At 36.1% G+C, this 17,399-nt stretch overlaps 1 protein-coding gene across 2 annotated transcripts in view; it reads right to left on the reverse strand.

Moving 5' to 3' along the window:
• Positions 1 to 204: 204 nt before the first annotated feature.
• Positions 205 to 17,399, reverse strand: part of WNT7A (Wnt family member 7A) — a 327,951-nt gene continuing 310,756 nt past the window's right edge. For both annotated transcript variants that reach the window (XM_044078113.1, XM_044078112.1), the window contains exon 4: positions 205 to 4,385. In XM_044078113.1, coding sequence (XP_043934048.1) covers positions 3,906 to 4,385 — 480 coding nt within the window. In that variant the 3' untranslated portion in view covers positions 205 to 3,905. The remainder of the gene's footprint in view (positions 4,386 to 17,399) is intronic.

The following is a 17,399-nucleotide window of genomic DNA, read 5'->3' on the forward strand; positions in this document are numbered from 1 at the left end:
GTTTTTTCAAGCAATGTCAGCTATGTGACAGGAGGAAACAACTGTGCTGACCAGTGATAAGAAAGAATGTTTATGTCACCATATTAGCTTACTGTATACACTGTTACACGGGAGAAGGAAAGCAGTTATTAATATCATGCCAACAGTCAGACAGCAAGGAATTCAATTTGAAATCAAGTGACTCTATTAAAGAGACTCTCCACATGACAATGAATATGTTTAATAATACACATTCAGTACGTTTTCTTAAAATAACATTTTCTACAATGAGAGATGGTTAGGACACACTAGCAGTGCATCTTCCTAGAAATACATAAGAATGTCGTACCATACAGAACATCTAAGTAATGTTAGACATATGACAGTTATATCCAGATATTTCTTTCAGTTCAAGCAAACTATTTAGTGTTTTATCATCATTAAAGATGTTACAGAAATTACATTAATCCTTTATCCTTCTTACAGTGCCTCAAAGGAAAGGACATCAGCCTAAAATGCATTAATGCGATGAACCACTTTTGATACATAACGTAATGAATTGCATAGACCGTACACTCCCTTGCATATACAATGCATATGCAGACATGAGTTACACTGTGCCTATTTGTATGAACCTGTGGACAGAGATGTTAACAAGTAATTGACTACAAATGAAGTTAGATCTGAAAGGTAATTTTGCATGCATGTTTTAATGCTGGTAACATGGTGATAGCAGTCGTTCATATACTCCCATATTACAACCACAGTTATGCAATAATACTTCACAGCTATTTATTTATCATATGCCACAGCATAATGTTGAATATATGCCCATCATTTGTCATCTTTATTCATTCAGTTCTACATTTTAATTTTCATTTTATTTCATATCTGCAGCAAATCATTGGTCCTATTCAGTCCTACAGAGTGTGCACAACACAAGCAAATTCCAGGTGTGTTTGGATAAATGGCATATGTGTTTCTTTATATAGTAGGTGCATGATTAGATGGGAAAATTCTGAAAGTTTATAAGATTTAACAGTATACCTAGTACCTCATACCAACTTGGTCAGGCCTTGAACTAAACTGTTGTCCCAATACAAATACATGAACGATCATATAGTCATGCCACCTAAGTCCATTAATTTTCTAATATGTGGCCATGTGCATATATCTGGCACATGCGTGAGTCAATTATAAATGACTTCTAATTTTGTTGGTAATTTAACTAAGCAGGACTAGTGATTAAAATCCTCTCTAGATAAGTGTCTGGCAAATGTTAAAGGTTCTAGAAGTTGCATTATGTGTTCTGTACTTTCTTAGCTATTTTATAAAACGTGATGTAAGGCAGATGTTATTTTAAGGCACTCAAAAAATTCTGAACATTGTAAAAATCTGGAAAAAAACAACTTCAGAGCCATTAGCTATTTTTATATAAAAATTATATAAACAATAAATTAATAACAATAATAATAATAATTAAAAGTTCCAGAAATGTTGTTTTAAAACAAGTTGAAGATATTATGAAGATGGCTGCACCTCCCATTAGTAGACAATCCAGTATAGATGCATCTTGACTTTACAAGATCAATATTTAAATGTGTTTAGAACACAGAGGAATGCAAATTGTTGGGCTGAAGGGGAAGTATACATGTATTCCTGTGAAGAGCACTACTGCCTGTATATCAGACGTGCACTTTTATCTAACTGTAGGCTCCTTAACATGTTGGGAATGTTCTTACCACCTACAAAACTGAACATTGAAGCATACTAGTGATACATGCAGTAAATGCTACAGCAAACTGAAATATACCACAGTTCTGCTTTCCATTTCAATGAGTAAAGTTGATACCTAGTAGTCAGTGTGAGTTCTCGTTAGGGGATAACAGGATGTTTCTTTTCAAAAGGCATTATATAAATCAGCTGTTTCCCTTGTAAATAACTTTTAATATTTTAAGGGGGATTTTGTTATATGTACTAGTTGAATGTCCCTTGTAATAAATGCATGAGCTATCCATGAAATTGCAAGCGGTAACACTATTGCCTGTAGCACCTCCATGATTCAGAACTTGCTTTTTGTAAGTCAGAGACGTGCATGATCTAACTGTAGTTTTCATTTCAAATTATGTGACAGCATGTGAGTTGTATCCTGACAGATCAGGAATTATAATACCAGTATGACATTTTCCCTGTGATAGACAACACATAGCAAAATCAAACTATAAACCAGTGCATTGTAAGCTTTGTTCATTAATGTGTGCAAAATGAATTTAAAAAGACTCCAAAAAGAGTGTCCATAATTCTTAAATTACCTTAAATAGGTTATGATCAAAATTTAAGTCTCTAAGCCATTAGCTCTGCAAAAACCAGTCACTGCATATTATGTTAAATTTGGCAGCCATATTCCAAATTCTGCTACAACAAAATTTAGTTTGTTGTCAAAACAATGTAAAGCTTTATGGATAGCATACAGAACATTGGTTATTGTTAATGACTGATGCTTGTGGGAAATAATTTCAAGTTTTTAGACCAGAAATTCTAAGCATTCTGTTAATACCAATAAAAAGTTCAAACTTGCTCATAACATTGTTGGTAAAAATCTATTTGCAGTTCATGTATCACAAAGGCTATGATATAGAAATGTTGTCAGTTTAAAATATCTGAAATTGGATAATAGGTGAGAATGTTAATTCTTCATATTGACACTTCCAGATATCTATTGCTCAGTCAAAAAAATCATCCTTGATGTTGTTAAATATCATCACAAACTGTAGTTCTCTTGTCTGTTTTAAGGAAATGCACATTACAGAGTTACACAAGCAGAAAAGTATAAATAAAATATTTATATAAAAATAGTCTTTTACAAAATATACTCTCTTATCCTATGGTTCAGTTACCAACTGATAGAAATGTGCCTGGATTACCAGTTGGGTCATGCTCCCAATGAAATTTCAAAAAAAAGATTCAATAGACTCCTGTCTTTTGAACCTGCAACTATTTAACAGGCTGTGAAACAAACACCTCTGCCACTCTGATGTGCAGACTACTAGCAGCAAACATATATTATATACACATTTTGTTCATAACAGGTGCCTAAGTTTAGTCTGAAGAAATCCAGATAAGATCTAACAGTAGTACAGTTGTATTTCCAGTGTCTGCTATATGTTAAAATGTATTCTGCAAAAATAATGTCCTTTTATTGCTGAGTAATTCCACATTGGTAGGGTTCACTTACAGTAAATAAATTAATATTAGTTTACTCTAAATAATTTGTTAAATATTGCCATTACTTACTCTTTGATCATTTACATCTAAATGTCCAGCAATGTTTTCATCTTTTACAGTGTGTGTGTGTTAAAGTTTGCAGCAAAATAAGCAGATGGCATAGTGCTTACTAAGGGACAGAATCCATAATACTTTGTTAACCTAATCATCTGATGCCTATCCAGGCAAGACAGCCACACTGTTTCAGAGATCTAAGCCTACATGGGTCCCACCTTATGCAGACATTCAGTATGGGGAAGTATCACTTGTAATCCCTGTTAACCTCTGTTGCATACTGTCATCTTCCTTGGCATATTAACACGTTTTCCCCTCTGGCTTTCAAATGTAATAATATGGCCTTTGAAATATGTGACTGGTATGTGGATCATTTTATAATGTGTAATTCCCTTGAACCTTTAAGGTATGGATGCGTTTCTTTTACACTTGAAGAACCAAACATCAGAGATCTCACGCAACTGTGACTGCTGTTTTGTTGCTTTTGTTGTTGTTTTCATACAGACAATGCAACATTACAGAAATCCAGTCATTCCTTTTTTCTCTGAGACCCCACCTTTATGAATATTTAAGAGGGTAAGAGGGGTCATGTGCAAAATGTAATTATCTTCTAAGTTTCACATACTTGTTATACACAACAAACATTTTTATTTGCATGTATATACTTCCGTCCTCTCACTGCATGTATTACATTTGACATAGCAGCACCAATGAAACTTGCAGTTGCACTGCCATACACGAGAGTACTGGTGAGTATTGTAACCTCGCCCACAACACATCAGATCACAGCCATTTGACTGTTGTGCTGTCTTGTTGCATAGTCTACCATGTGTTCCCAGACTACCAGTGATTAGATCTTCTTCACAGTAGTTTGGAGACTTTTCAATGTAAACTAAGTCAGTATCCATGGGTTTACGATAAGAAAATGGCTTTTTTATCTTTAGGAATGTTGGACGCTTGTTTCTGCTCGCTCTTACAGGCTCCACATGAACTGCTTCATTATATTTGTCTTTTAAGATAAATCCTAGTTCTCTGAACTTAGGCAGAGTCGTCCAGCAAGTTTTTGTTGTACAAGAACCTGAAACTCCATGGCATTTGCATTCCAATTTCATGTTGTCTTCAAGAGCCTGGATTAAAAATAAACACACAAGAGTCATTGTAGGATTACAATTAACACAAACCATGCAAAATATATATGAATTTCTTTTGCTACTAAGGGCTTTTTGAAAAACAAGTATTTTTTCATTTTCAGTATTACAAATATTTAAATTATTTTCCTTTATTTAAAAAAAAAATGTTACATATAAAATACAGATTTACCTGACTTTTTGAACTGATGTCCCTTGCAAAGGAATGTTATTTCTTTAATCACTATACAACAACATAAATAAGCAGAATGCACACGTTTATGTTGCAAGTACAAAATGTGGCAACAAAACCTTAGCGATATTTCACTGACCTGGTATACATATTGTTTAATATTGTCTTAAACTGATGATGGTGATGCAGTGTAACATACAATCATTATTTGATTATTACAGCAATGTAGATATATATGGTAAAAAGTTTAATGATCAACTGCATTTAATGTTATATTGTATTACAATTCATCACTATCAAATGTGCATGTATAACAGTCAAAAGACATAAAATCACAGCTGCAGACACAAAAAAATGAAAACATATTTGTTTAATTGAGTACAGTAAGTTAGTATCAAAAGTCACAAAAAATATTGTATTTACAGATCACAGCACATCTACCTTAATTATATCACATTTATAGTTATTTTGCATTTGTGTCTAAACAAGTTAAGTCTTAGCAATACTTAATACTTTATTCAACTTTAGTTATAGATGTTTTATATGATAACGTAAGCATTCAAAATGAAATGCCACTGAAAAACTAAAAGATTATTGTCAAAATCCACAAAATGCAGAAGTACTTTAAAATAACAGAAACTAGGATGCAAGAGAATGTCTCAAGGAAAAACAGAATGTTTAACTATGGTATTTGCCCAGCTTAATGGAATCCTTCTTAATCCATACCATTTTAAAATAGATTTAGAACACAGTAGCAGTGCCATTTATACAGGCTTAAGAAGAACTGTAGTTAGGTCTATAGTTCTAGGACTTCTACTTGAGAGGCATTTTTAACTGGCAGTTTAACCCAAACATTAAACATAGAAGAAGAAGCTTCGCTAGTTATGCTTTACACATTATGAAGACACATATACACATATTTTTATTAGTTTATGTTTGTTCAGTACTATTTTCACCTAGAATTGCCTGATCTATATGCCAATTTCTACCTTCATAAAGAGCATATTTTCTCCTAAGTGCTCCTTTAATGATTTTATTTCCAACACACTGCTAGCATATTTCTATGACTCTTCTAGTGATTGAATTATTATGAATAATCTCATCACAAAGCTACAATCACATTGCTTTTTAAAGTGTCACATGATTCATCATCCATATGATTACTTTTTCTTTGCCTGCAGATTTATAGCACAAACAACCCATACTGACATTTTGCCTTTCTAAGCATCATCTGATATAGGCTAACAATAACCTAATTATCAGCAAAGGCAGTGTGAAGAAAAATTTGATATTGAAGTTTTAATGAAAGTTTCAGTAGATTTCCCTGTGCTATGAAAACTAAAATTATGAAAAAGCCAAGTACTGCAGCATATAACAAGCTCAAGTGTACTGTTTTTTTTTTTTTTTTTTTTTTTACTTCTCACAATTACAAATGTAACACTTTGGTTTACATTTGTGATTACTTTTTTTTTTATAAAACAGCTTAACATAAGGAGCTAGCCATATAGTCTACAAAGAAGTAATGTGCACATAAGATCAAGCAAATGGGCAAAGATTTGCAGTAGTTTCCTTAGAGGGACAATATTTTGATAGCGACCTGAAAAGAAAAAAGTATAGTCTCCAAAGGCAGCAAAGTTGTGCATCTCAACCTGCAGACTGCAGACAATGAATATAGATAGGCCCTTGAAAAGTAGGACCATCAAAAATCTGGACATCTAATTAGCATAAAATTTAAATATCAAATAGCATTTAACTCTTCCCATTTCCAGTAGCAATGTGCGATACCACTCAGAATGACAAAAATGATGGGAAAAAGAAGCAGTGTAAAATCTGCAAACTCTTTGTCTTTCGGCTTTTCCTGGTTAGGGGTAGCCACAGCGGAACTCCAGTCCGCTAATGAATGGCAGTGGATTTTTACGGGTTGCCAGCCCGACGCCCAACCTTCAAAGAAGGCACACCCATTCATGCACGCACCTACCCGCATGTCTTTAACCTCAAAATCCCACTACACAAGGTCATTTATTTTTGCTTCTAAAACAGGGAGATGTAAGATACATGCCCTTGTTCTTTAAACTATTGGTGACACTAGTATGTTGGTCATGTAGTGTGGTTTTCTGTGTACTAGACAGCTTCAAAATCATGCATGATGAGGAAGATTCAGAAAATGATCTGTGAAGGGGTAAATCAAGCCCCAAAATAGGGATATGCCTCTAAAAATAGGTACATCATGTGCAGGAGCAAATCAGACCTGAAAATAAGAATGTTCCTCCAAAATAGGGACAGTTGAGATGTCTGAGAGTCGTTAATGATAGTAGACACTGAAATACAGAAGAAGTTGTATAAATTGCAACAACCACTGATTTCTACACTCAGTGTAAAAATTGTTGATGGTGACATCAAGCTGAAGAGTCAGTTCAGCAAATCATATTTTCTCTTTCCTTCTCTCTCTCCCCCCCCCCCCATACTCTTTGTTATTTTTATGCTTAAGTAAACACCAAGGATTTGAAGATTTCAAGGCTAAAGCTCAGAGCTTTGATAAGCCATTTAAGAGCCTGCTTAATTGATAACCCAGATATAAATGCATATTTTTAAACCAATCATCAATTCATTTATTAAAGGCATCTAATGTCTCTTCATTATGTATATTTGGTAGTAGGGAATTCCATAACCTACCAGCTACATGATGAAAAAATAAGCATTTGATTAATGTTTTAAAATAAGATAAGTCAATCATTAAATTGCCATTCCTAGTATTTACATTACTTATGGTATGATATTCAATTACAGGTCATGTGTCTCTGCTGGTGACACTACATACCATGCTTCAAATCAACCCACAACATATTCTAACAATTAGCTTGACATCCTTTTCAAAGTTTAAATCACAGTCTGCCAGTACTGCCAAGTTCCGTACTATTTGTACTTCAGATAGCAGTTGGTTATCCAGGGTATTTGGGTACTGCCAGTATGGATGGCTACAGTGTATGACCATACACTTTTTAACACTAACCCTCATTCCTTTAAAGATATCACTTAACCAACAAGTGCAGATAGTCTTAACAATAATTATGGTCATGTTTATTAGTAACTACACTGCCAATCTTGATGTCATAATCAAAGTTGCTTATCCACATATTCTTAGGAAGTAGACAATCAACCACCCACCTCACTTCATATGGGTCAACATTTAAATCCATCAGAGTACATAAAATAGCAGGCACTAAACCAAATGCCATTGCAAAGTTCATATAGATGGTATCAAGTGGAAGGCCATAATCCAAAGATAAAATAACATGTTCATAACATAAAAACAAAGAGAAGTAGTACACCAGGATCCACCAAAAGTGTTTATTGAGCGCTTTCGTTTTTTAAATAAAAAACTTCATCAGAATACCAGACACATCCAATAACCACACATATATATATATATATATATATATATATATGTGTGTGTGTGTGTGTGTATTGACCCAGCTTAAAATACCCACCTAAATTCATTAATGTTAATTGACAATTACCTAAAAGGTATACACCACTAAAAACATAACAGTGCAAATTCATGGTGATGCATATGCATCCTTTTCCAGGCAAAGGCAAATCAACATTCAGAACTTTTAAAACACATATAAAAAAATATTAGATGAGCTTGTATTAAACAGGGAAATCAAAAATTCCAACATTTGGTATATATATATATATATATATATATATATATATATATATATATATATATGTGTGGTTATTGGATGTGTCTGATATTCTGATGAAGTTTTTTACTTAAAAAACGAAAGTGCTCAATAAACACTTTTGGTGGATCCTGGTGTACTACTTCTCTTTGTTTTTCGAGGTTTGGAATATCTGTGACCATTTTCATAACAGTTAATGAAATAATTTAAACAAGAATGTCCTGACAGGAATCCATGCTAGAAGATATATTTGCTAAAATCAAAGAAATGCTTGGAAGAAAAAAATAGTGGATGGTGTAAGTACTTCGCAATATACAAGTGAGACTGATTAGCATATGGTATTCAACTGATAAACCAGATTGGTATTTTCTGAATAGGAATGACTTTAGCTTCCTTTCAAAAGTTAGGCACAAAACCGTCATCTAATGATTTTTGGTACAAGTCTCAAAAGACAAGGTAGCAAACTGGTGGATATGCTCTTCAGAAAAAAAAACTCTTTTGAGTCCATCTGGTCCTGCAGCAGAGTTATGCTTAATAGCCTTTAGTACAACAACATCAGTCAAAATTATTGGGCAATTATCAGTTAGAACAAAGTCTGTTGGATCAGACTGAATGCTGACGTGTAGGCTACCAAAAAAAAGTCAGATAATATCTTCACTAATTTCCCTGAATCAGTGATAATTCTATCACCCACCCTCTAGGCCAGTGGGAATGATATTGCTGAAACAACAAAATATCTTTTAAAAAAAGAGTATGGCAACACCTAGAATCTATTTTTTGAAGATGCCATAAGGATTTTTTTCAAAAGTTCACCATTTAACAGAATCATAGTTAAACATGTTTGGCCCTGTGTCATAGAGGAATGAACCCCTGACAATTGTCCAGATGACCTGTGTTTGATTAGTGACATGGGTGTCTGAGGGAACAGATTGTGGGGGTGGATAAGCTTGACTGGCCAATGCCAGTCTATGCATCCTGAGGGTGTGGAAGATAAGTCTGTTACAATGGTGACACCTGCTGGTGAGTGGTCATATCGCCCACCTGTAGTGACTGAGCTAGCTTACACTGTGTCAGGCAAGGAACTCCCTGCCTACCCAGTGAAACAGGAGGCTTGTGTGCAGGTGCGCATGCACGCCCCCTCTCACTGATCAGGAAGTTATGCTAAGTCCATGGAAGTGTAAGTTGAGAAACAAAAATTGAATATAAGGAATTATATTGGCTACTATAACTGTCTGCTGAGCCAGGGAAACAGAAGGCTTACGTGCAGGTATGCATGCATATCTCCTTTCCCTGGTTAGACAGCTATGCTATGTCCATGGAAGTGGAAGTTGGGAAACAAAAATTGAGTATAGGAAATTATATTGGTAACTAAAACTGAATACTGCACAGAAAAGGTTAAATAAAATGGTGTCAAATAAAACCGTTCTAAAAATCTAACAGGCAAAGTTATAGAACAGCTATAACAATTAAATATTATATATGTGTAGTTGGAATTGAGGTTTCCTTGCTAGATTTATTTTGTCTGTGTTATCAGATGACCTGATAATCTAATTGATTTCATGCTATTCAAATGGAACTTTTATCCAGTTATATTTTTCTGATAAAGTCTGTTTATATTGGATGAAAGCAGTAAACTAAGCAAGGCAACAACTTGTAGTTGACATTGGCTAGTTTTTTTTTTTTTTTTTTCAGAGATGAATACACTGGAATGTGTGGTAATCAAGGAGCTTTTCTTCTGGAAGCACAAGTGTAATAGTACTAGCACATTCAGCGTGAGACATTCTTCTTTCCTTCTTTTTTGAATTAAGTGATATTGTGTTTGCTACGATAAATGCTGCCAGTTAAAAAAAAAAAAGATAAATGTCACTTAGTGACAGAAAAAAATCATATTTGCTGGATGCGTAGATTTATTGAGGTTAATGACTAACTCACTAATTTAAAGTAAAATTTGTGCGTGGGCAATATGCCCTTTCCTACAGTGCAAAGGACTTGTTCCTGGCAGAGTGCTATAAAATGGCACAGTATACATGGTTTGGTATAACTGAATATATATTACTGAATATATTTATTCTATATAATGACACCTGCATATGTTGTAGACTGCCTTTACTGAATGCAGTGTTTTATAGTATGGTCATCATATATGTGCTGCTGAACCATGCATGGACATTTCATTTTATTCCCTTTTATTTTTGATGTGCTTGCATACAGTGTATTTGTACTGGGCTAATTGTTTTATTTTTTTTTTTGTTTTTTTTTTCTCTGCATCATAGCCATAGCCCTGTATAGCCTGGCAGTTAGTGCAGAGGATTAAAGTTAGAAGATGTTAACAAGTTAGTTCTTGTAGTTCAGTGTTTCCCTCGGCCTCTATTTGCCTAATGTGTGACTCTGAACGAGTCATTTAACCAGACAGGTCTCATGGCAATTGTGAAGCTGTTCTAGGCTTCTCAATGGTCTCCTGGACCACATGCCTCATAACCATGTACAAATCTTGAGTTAGAAATGATTTTCTCCCCTTGTCTTCTTCGCTATAGACTGATTTAAACCCTTTAATAGAAGCCTCATGGGTCCCTCACAACTGTAACTGTATCTGCCTTACAGGATCCACACAATACCTTATCTAACTGAAATCCTTTCCTCGCTGACCCACATTTTTCGACTAACTTGTGCAGAGCAGTTAGAAGTGCTTATTTTTAGTAAGTGTTATAAAGATTACTTTCATATTTTTGTCAATGGCTACTATGCTTATACAGATAACACTTCCTTGTAGCACACCGCAGTGGTGTCTATATAATGTACTAGAGAACTGCTGCAGTGTTTTAAGTTTATCTTACTGTTCTCTGTATTGTAACTTGTTTCTTACATCACAGACGTATTTCTCTTGGTGGTGATGTTGTGCACAGTGCATTCGCTTCTGGATCACTTTAAGAGATAACACCCTGCTGTACTTATCAAACTATGTATTACTAAAATATTCTTCATTGTGCATTCACTTTATGCTTATTAGTAATTTAAGTAGACCAATTACTTACAAGCATTCTATAAACAATGCCAAGTTGTGCAAGGCTGACAAGCATGCATACTTCTATCTACATCAGTGAACTTGTGAGTTACTAACCCTAATTAATAATTTTCATGCTGATATAGATCAGCCATGTTACTAACATAATAAAAGAAACACCGCCTCATCTTAATATACAAAGTTCATCAGCAGTACTAGGCAAATTAATTTAAAAAAATGTTCCCTGCATAGGTCAGTGACTCTAAATGTACTGCAGACCACAGCTATAGCTATAACCATCCTAATTAATCAGTTGTCATTCATTATCAGTATCATCCACTTCACTTCTATCCTAACTACAAACGCAATGACACTCAAGACAAAATTCAACAAAATGCAAACATAATAATTACTGATGGCCTGCTTCATTTCAATAATACTAATTCTGTTATCACTTATATTACACCTCCATGACTTACAAAAGAAACATATCCCAGCATTGACTGACAAACTAAAACTGCAACTCCTGAAACATCACATGTCATTATTTGTAACAGCCTGGCATACACATTCATCATATAAATCAAAAATATTTTAGTAAATGTTTTTGAAATGCATAAATGGATAGCCCAACAGAACTGAGACATACTGGCAATCAGAGAAACTTTGTGAAAATCCATAATCTGGAATGATTAAATCTTATCACAAAGTAATGATATTGTGTGTGTAGACCATATAAGCAAAAGTGCAATCAGCATTGCTTCCCTATATTCTAACCAAAAATCAAAATAAGTAAAAACAACTTACTTGACAAATTTGAAATGTTATTTAATGCAATATACTGGAATAAGCATGCAGCAATTGATATAGGGATTGCATATATTTACATGTATACATTTGGGTATCGTTCACTCCATTGAACTGGCTGCTCATCAATGGTGTGAATGACTATGAAATGCCATTATAGGTTCATAGGTATATATGAGGTTAACAACCACCAGGGCCTTTATAAGCCTACCCATGCAACCCAACCCAATTGTGTCCCTATGCATCATGGGCATTTATTAGTATTAGTATAGTATGTTAGTTAAGAAGTTTTCAAAGGTTATGGGGTTATGTTAATTTGGGCATTAATGTTTGCCTCTGTCTATCAGAAATATGGGAGCCAGAACCAGGATGATTTTCTGATTTCACACTCATTGGTCAAGGTTACTCTTAAACAGGGTTAGGGTTGGACTCAGCTTCATATGGATCAGGAGCCTGTTCCAGAGCACAGGGACCCTCTGAAACACATATCTGTCTGACCAACATTTCGTATTTATGTCACAAGCAAAATTTAAATCCTTGGATCTAGTGGTTCTGATGCTAATTATTTTGCAGATGTGCAAAAGTTCCATCAGAGCTGGCTCCAAGGATGCCTTGATGCCAGGCATAGATTGCCTCTCAGTAACCTGTAGGAGGCAGAGTACAGAGAAAGATTTAAGGTGATCTGTACAGGACAATGTGTATATACCATGGATTCTCCTGTTAGGCAACCTTTGTGGGCATTCCAACTGTTGCATTTGTCTGGTCAGATACAAGCTGACGGGGTATCATACTCAATAATGGGTCTGATAAGGGCCACATAAAGTGGCAGTGTAGAGTGACATAAAATGATTTTCTTACTATCTTGGCCACATGTCAGTCAAAGGTCAGATTACTGTCTACATATGTTCACAGATCCGACTACTGGGTCAACATCCTACAAAAGGGCCTCATCGAGACAAATGCATGGTGTCAAAGCCATGGCCTCAAGGTCAATGCCAAAAAGTGCATTGTCATCCCCTTTGGTAAAAACTCTGTACCCATGAGCTACCACATAGGTTGTAGTCTATTTAACACTGAAAGTGTGATAAGAGACCTTGAGACATAGGTGGACTGTAGTCTCTCCTTTGATAATCACATCGCCACAGCAGTCATGAAATCCTTCTACGTGGCTCACCTCATCACAAAAGGTTTCCCATCCACGAAAAAAGAGGTCATTGTTCCCCTCTACTCGTCACTCATTACACCCATTATAGAGTAAAACGCCCCATTTGTTATGTACCTCACAAGACTACAAAAACTGGAAAGGCCACAGAAATACCTCACAAAGAGAATTACCAGCCTCAAACAGATGCCCTACACAGACCGTCTCAAAAAACTCCAGCTTTACTCCGTCGCATATCGTCTACTGAGAGGCAATCTCTGCCTAACATACAAACCTTATGTCAAACCCAGAGCTGTTGGACATGCTCCACTTAAAGAAATCCCAATCCCTCCAAGCTACACACTCTAGGGACTTAAACCTTGTCACTACAATAAAAAGAATATGTTGGAGGGATAGATTCCTACCCCAGAGACTTTCCATACTCTGGAATAAACTACCTATCTATATCAAACAAAGCTCCTTATTAGCACTCTTTAAGAAAAATCTTGATGGCTGGATGTGAAATAGGAAATTCACCCTGGGGATCACCTCTGTGGCTCTGCTCGACAGTGGCACAGGAAAATAATTTTCTTGGGTGGCGAAAGCCAGGGTACCTTTTTGGCTATGCTTATATAGGCCCTAGGGCCAATAGCCTAGTACCTACCTATGAACTATTGGGGGGGGGTCTTAGCAATAAACTAATTAGCCTGGGTTGCAGTTTTCCTAAAAGGCAATATAATGCATTTTTTGGCATTGAGTTTTAGTCTATGACTTTGGCAACAGTCTTGTCTGGTTTAGACCCTCTTGTAAAATATTTGTGTTATGGGGGAATGTATGATAGCTCCCAGTTTGCATTGATTATTCTATTCACTGAAATTTTAAGATTTGGATGAAAAGGATATTGAATGCATGTCTGTACAGTATGTGTGAATATGGGAAGCTAATGCCAAAATTTTCAGACATTCTAAAGGCTACAGCATTAAGGAGTGGGCATGTTTGTGCAAGTGTAAGCAGGTTAGGGATAGAGTAAAGGTTAAGGAAGAGGCTATATTTAGTCCAGTGCATGTGTGTGTGTGTGTGTGTGTGTGTGTGTGTGTGTGTGTGTGTGTGTGTGTGTGTGTGTGTGTGTGTGCGTGTGTGTGTGTGTATGTGTGTGTGTGCGTGGGCATGTGTGTATGCATGTGCGCGCGCGCACGTGTGTGTGTGTGTGTGTGTATGTGTGTGTGTGTGTGTGTGTGTGTGTGTGTGTGTGTGTGTGTGTGTGTGTGTGTGTGTGTGTGTGTTAGCAGGAATTACAAAGGTACAGTAGTGGGGGAAGTAAAATCTACTAACCTAATGTCTGCTAGCTCTAACCCTAACTCTGACCCTACCACTAAAAAACTCTTTCTGTCACACTTCTATTATTTTGACAAATTATAACTGAATATGTGATGGGGTTTTGGTGATTGGACCTCAAATGAGAACATCTATCCTTTTGCAATCTTTTTATTGTTTTTGATCTTTTTCGTTATCTGTCGTTCAGTGTCAATATTTTTGCATTTTGATAAATCAACATATTTTTATACATGCATTTATATATATATATATATATATATATATATATATATATATATATATATATATATATAGACACACAACAGTATCATCAATGTTTGAATACACAAAAGAATGAACCTATACAGTACAAGTAAAACAAAACTCACACAACACCAGCAGACAAAACAATAAACACTAAAACTTAAACAATACGGGGGGCAAGTTTTCTTGTATCACCCAACATACTCTGCCACCTTTATATGTTAACTCTGCAATTGCACAACAGCAGGGAAAGGCATATTCCCAATCACCACTGCACCAGAATCTCCCACATATCAGAACAAAAAATGTCAATTTTTCCTCACAAATAATGTACAACAGTAAACCTTCATACCAAATATTATACAAAACCCTACCTTTACTTCCACAAAACATTACAATGCCAAATAAAAGCATAATTTAATAACCACATTACTAGTAGGATAAAACAATACAGAAATGCCTGTAACGCAATAACTGAATGCATGCTGCAAAAAACACTTTCAAATAACTAGCAACTAAAGTGAAAAGCAGAGCCCTTCAAAGACCTCTCAACAATAAAAACAAACCCAAAAAAATAACACTGATGTAACCTACCTGGCTATTGAGTTCTTTTCTGAGGCTGCTGCAATAATTGATATGCTATATTCCATCTAGGTAAACAAGATGCCCCTGTCTGTAACTGATCTAGCTGGAAGTGCCAGAAAGTGTGATAACTTCTGGGCCCAAAAAGGAGATTTGATTTTTGATCTTTTTATTTTTCTATGTGAGATTAAAAATGTAAGTTTTTATTAAACCCTAAATTACACAGGACACTGAAACCAACTTAGCATCATTCAGCAGTGTAAATGAGTGAATGCAGGTATTTCTAGAGGAAAACAAATACATTCATATGTTCATAGGTCTATACCAGGGCCTTTATTAGCCTACCCATGCATCTCAAATGTATCCCACAAGTTTATGTACTGGCTTTAGTAAGTCTAGCCAAGCTTCCCAAATGTTTCCCACAAGTTTATGTGCCTCAGAAATTATTTTAGGGGGTAATTGTAAGCTAGGGTAAGATTTACAGGCTATCTCTGTCCATCAGACGGTGCTACACCTAGGGTTTATTTCTGATTTTCTGTGCATGGATCCAGGTTCCCCTTGAGAAGGGCTAGGGAAGAGCACTTCTTCAAATGGTTGGGAAGCCAATTCCATAGAAGGGGAATTCTCTGAGGCACATACCTGTCCTTGTAGCATACCCCATTTATGTTACAAGCAAATTTAAATCATTAGATTGAATAATTCTGATGCTATTCATTTTATAGATTCACAAAGGTCCATCAGAGTGGGATCTAAGGATGTCTTGTATGCCAGGCATATATTACCTCTACAGAGTATAGAAATAGGACTGTGAGATGATCTGCATAAGACATGCTGTTTTCAATCTGTATTTGTTTTTGTGAGGAACCTCTGAGAACATTCCAGTTGTTGCATGTGCCTAATCAGGTACATACAGAACTGGACGATGTATTCAATGATAGGTTCATAGGTTCATAGGTAGGTACTAGGCTATCGGCCCTAGGGCCCATACAAGCCTAGCCAAAAAATGTACCCTGACTTTCACCACCCAAGAAAATTATTTTCCTATGCACCTGTTGAGCAGAGACACAGAAGTGATCCCCGGGGTGAATTTCCCATTTCCCATCCAATCATCAAGATTTTTCTTGAAGAGTGCTAATGAGGAGCTCTGTTTGACATAGATGGGTAGTCTGTTCCAGAGTATGGGAAGTCTCTGGGACAGGAATCTATCCCTCCAGCATGTTCTGTTTATTGTGGTGACAAGGTTAAGGTCCCTAGAGCGTGTAGCTCGGAGGGATTGGGATTTCTTTAAGTGGAGCATGTCCAACAGCTCTGGGTTTGACATAGCTTTGTATGTTAGGCAGAGATCGCCCCTGAGTAGGCGATATGCGATGGAGTAAAGCTGTAGTTTTTTGAGACGGTCTGCATAGGGCATCTGTTTGAGGCCAGTAATCCTCTGTGTGAGGTATTTCTGTGGTCTTTCCAGTTGTTGTAGATGTCTTGTGAGGTACATACCAAAAGGGGCGTTGTACTCTATAATGGGTCTAATGAGTGATGAGTAGAGGGAAACAATGACCTCTTTTTTTCTGGATGAGAATCCTTTTGTGATGAGATGAGCCACGTAGAAGGATTTCCTGACCACTGGGGCGATGTGATTATCAAAGGAGAGACTACTGTCCACCTGTGTCCCAAGGTCTCTTATCACATTTTCGGCATTAAGTAGACTACCAGCTATGTGGTAGTTCATGGGTACAGAGTTTTTACCAAAGGGGATGACAATACACTTTTTGGCATTGAGCTTCAGGCCATGGCTTTGACACCAGGAATCTGTCTCAGTGAGGCCCTTTTGTAGTTTGTCCACATCATTAGGAGTTTCGATTATGGCTCCTAGTTTGCAGTCATCTGCAAACTTTGTTAGCCAAAGACCTTCTGTGTTGGCCTGCACATCAGAGAAGTAGATACCAAACAGGAGAGGACCCAGGACTGAACCCTGTGGTACTCCACTTGTCACTGGTCTGATGTCGGATTTGGAATCCGCTACTTTCACAGT

This window comes from Protopterus annectens, chromosome 7.part0 (genome assembly GCF_019279795.1).
Source record: "Protopterus annectens isolate FY-2018-M chromosome 7.part0, PAN1.0, whole genome shotgun sequence".
In the NCBI taxonomy this organism is placed as follows: Eukaryota; Metazoa; Chordata; order Ceratodontiformes; family Protopteridae; genus Protopterus; species Protopterus annectens.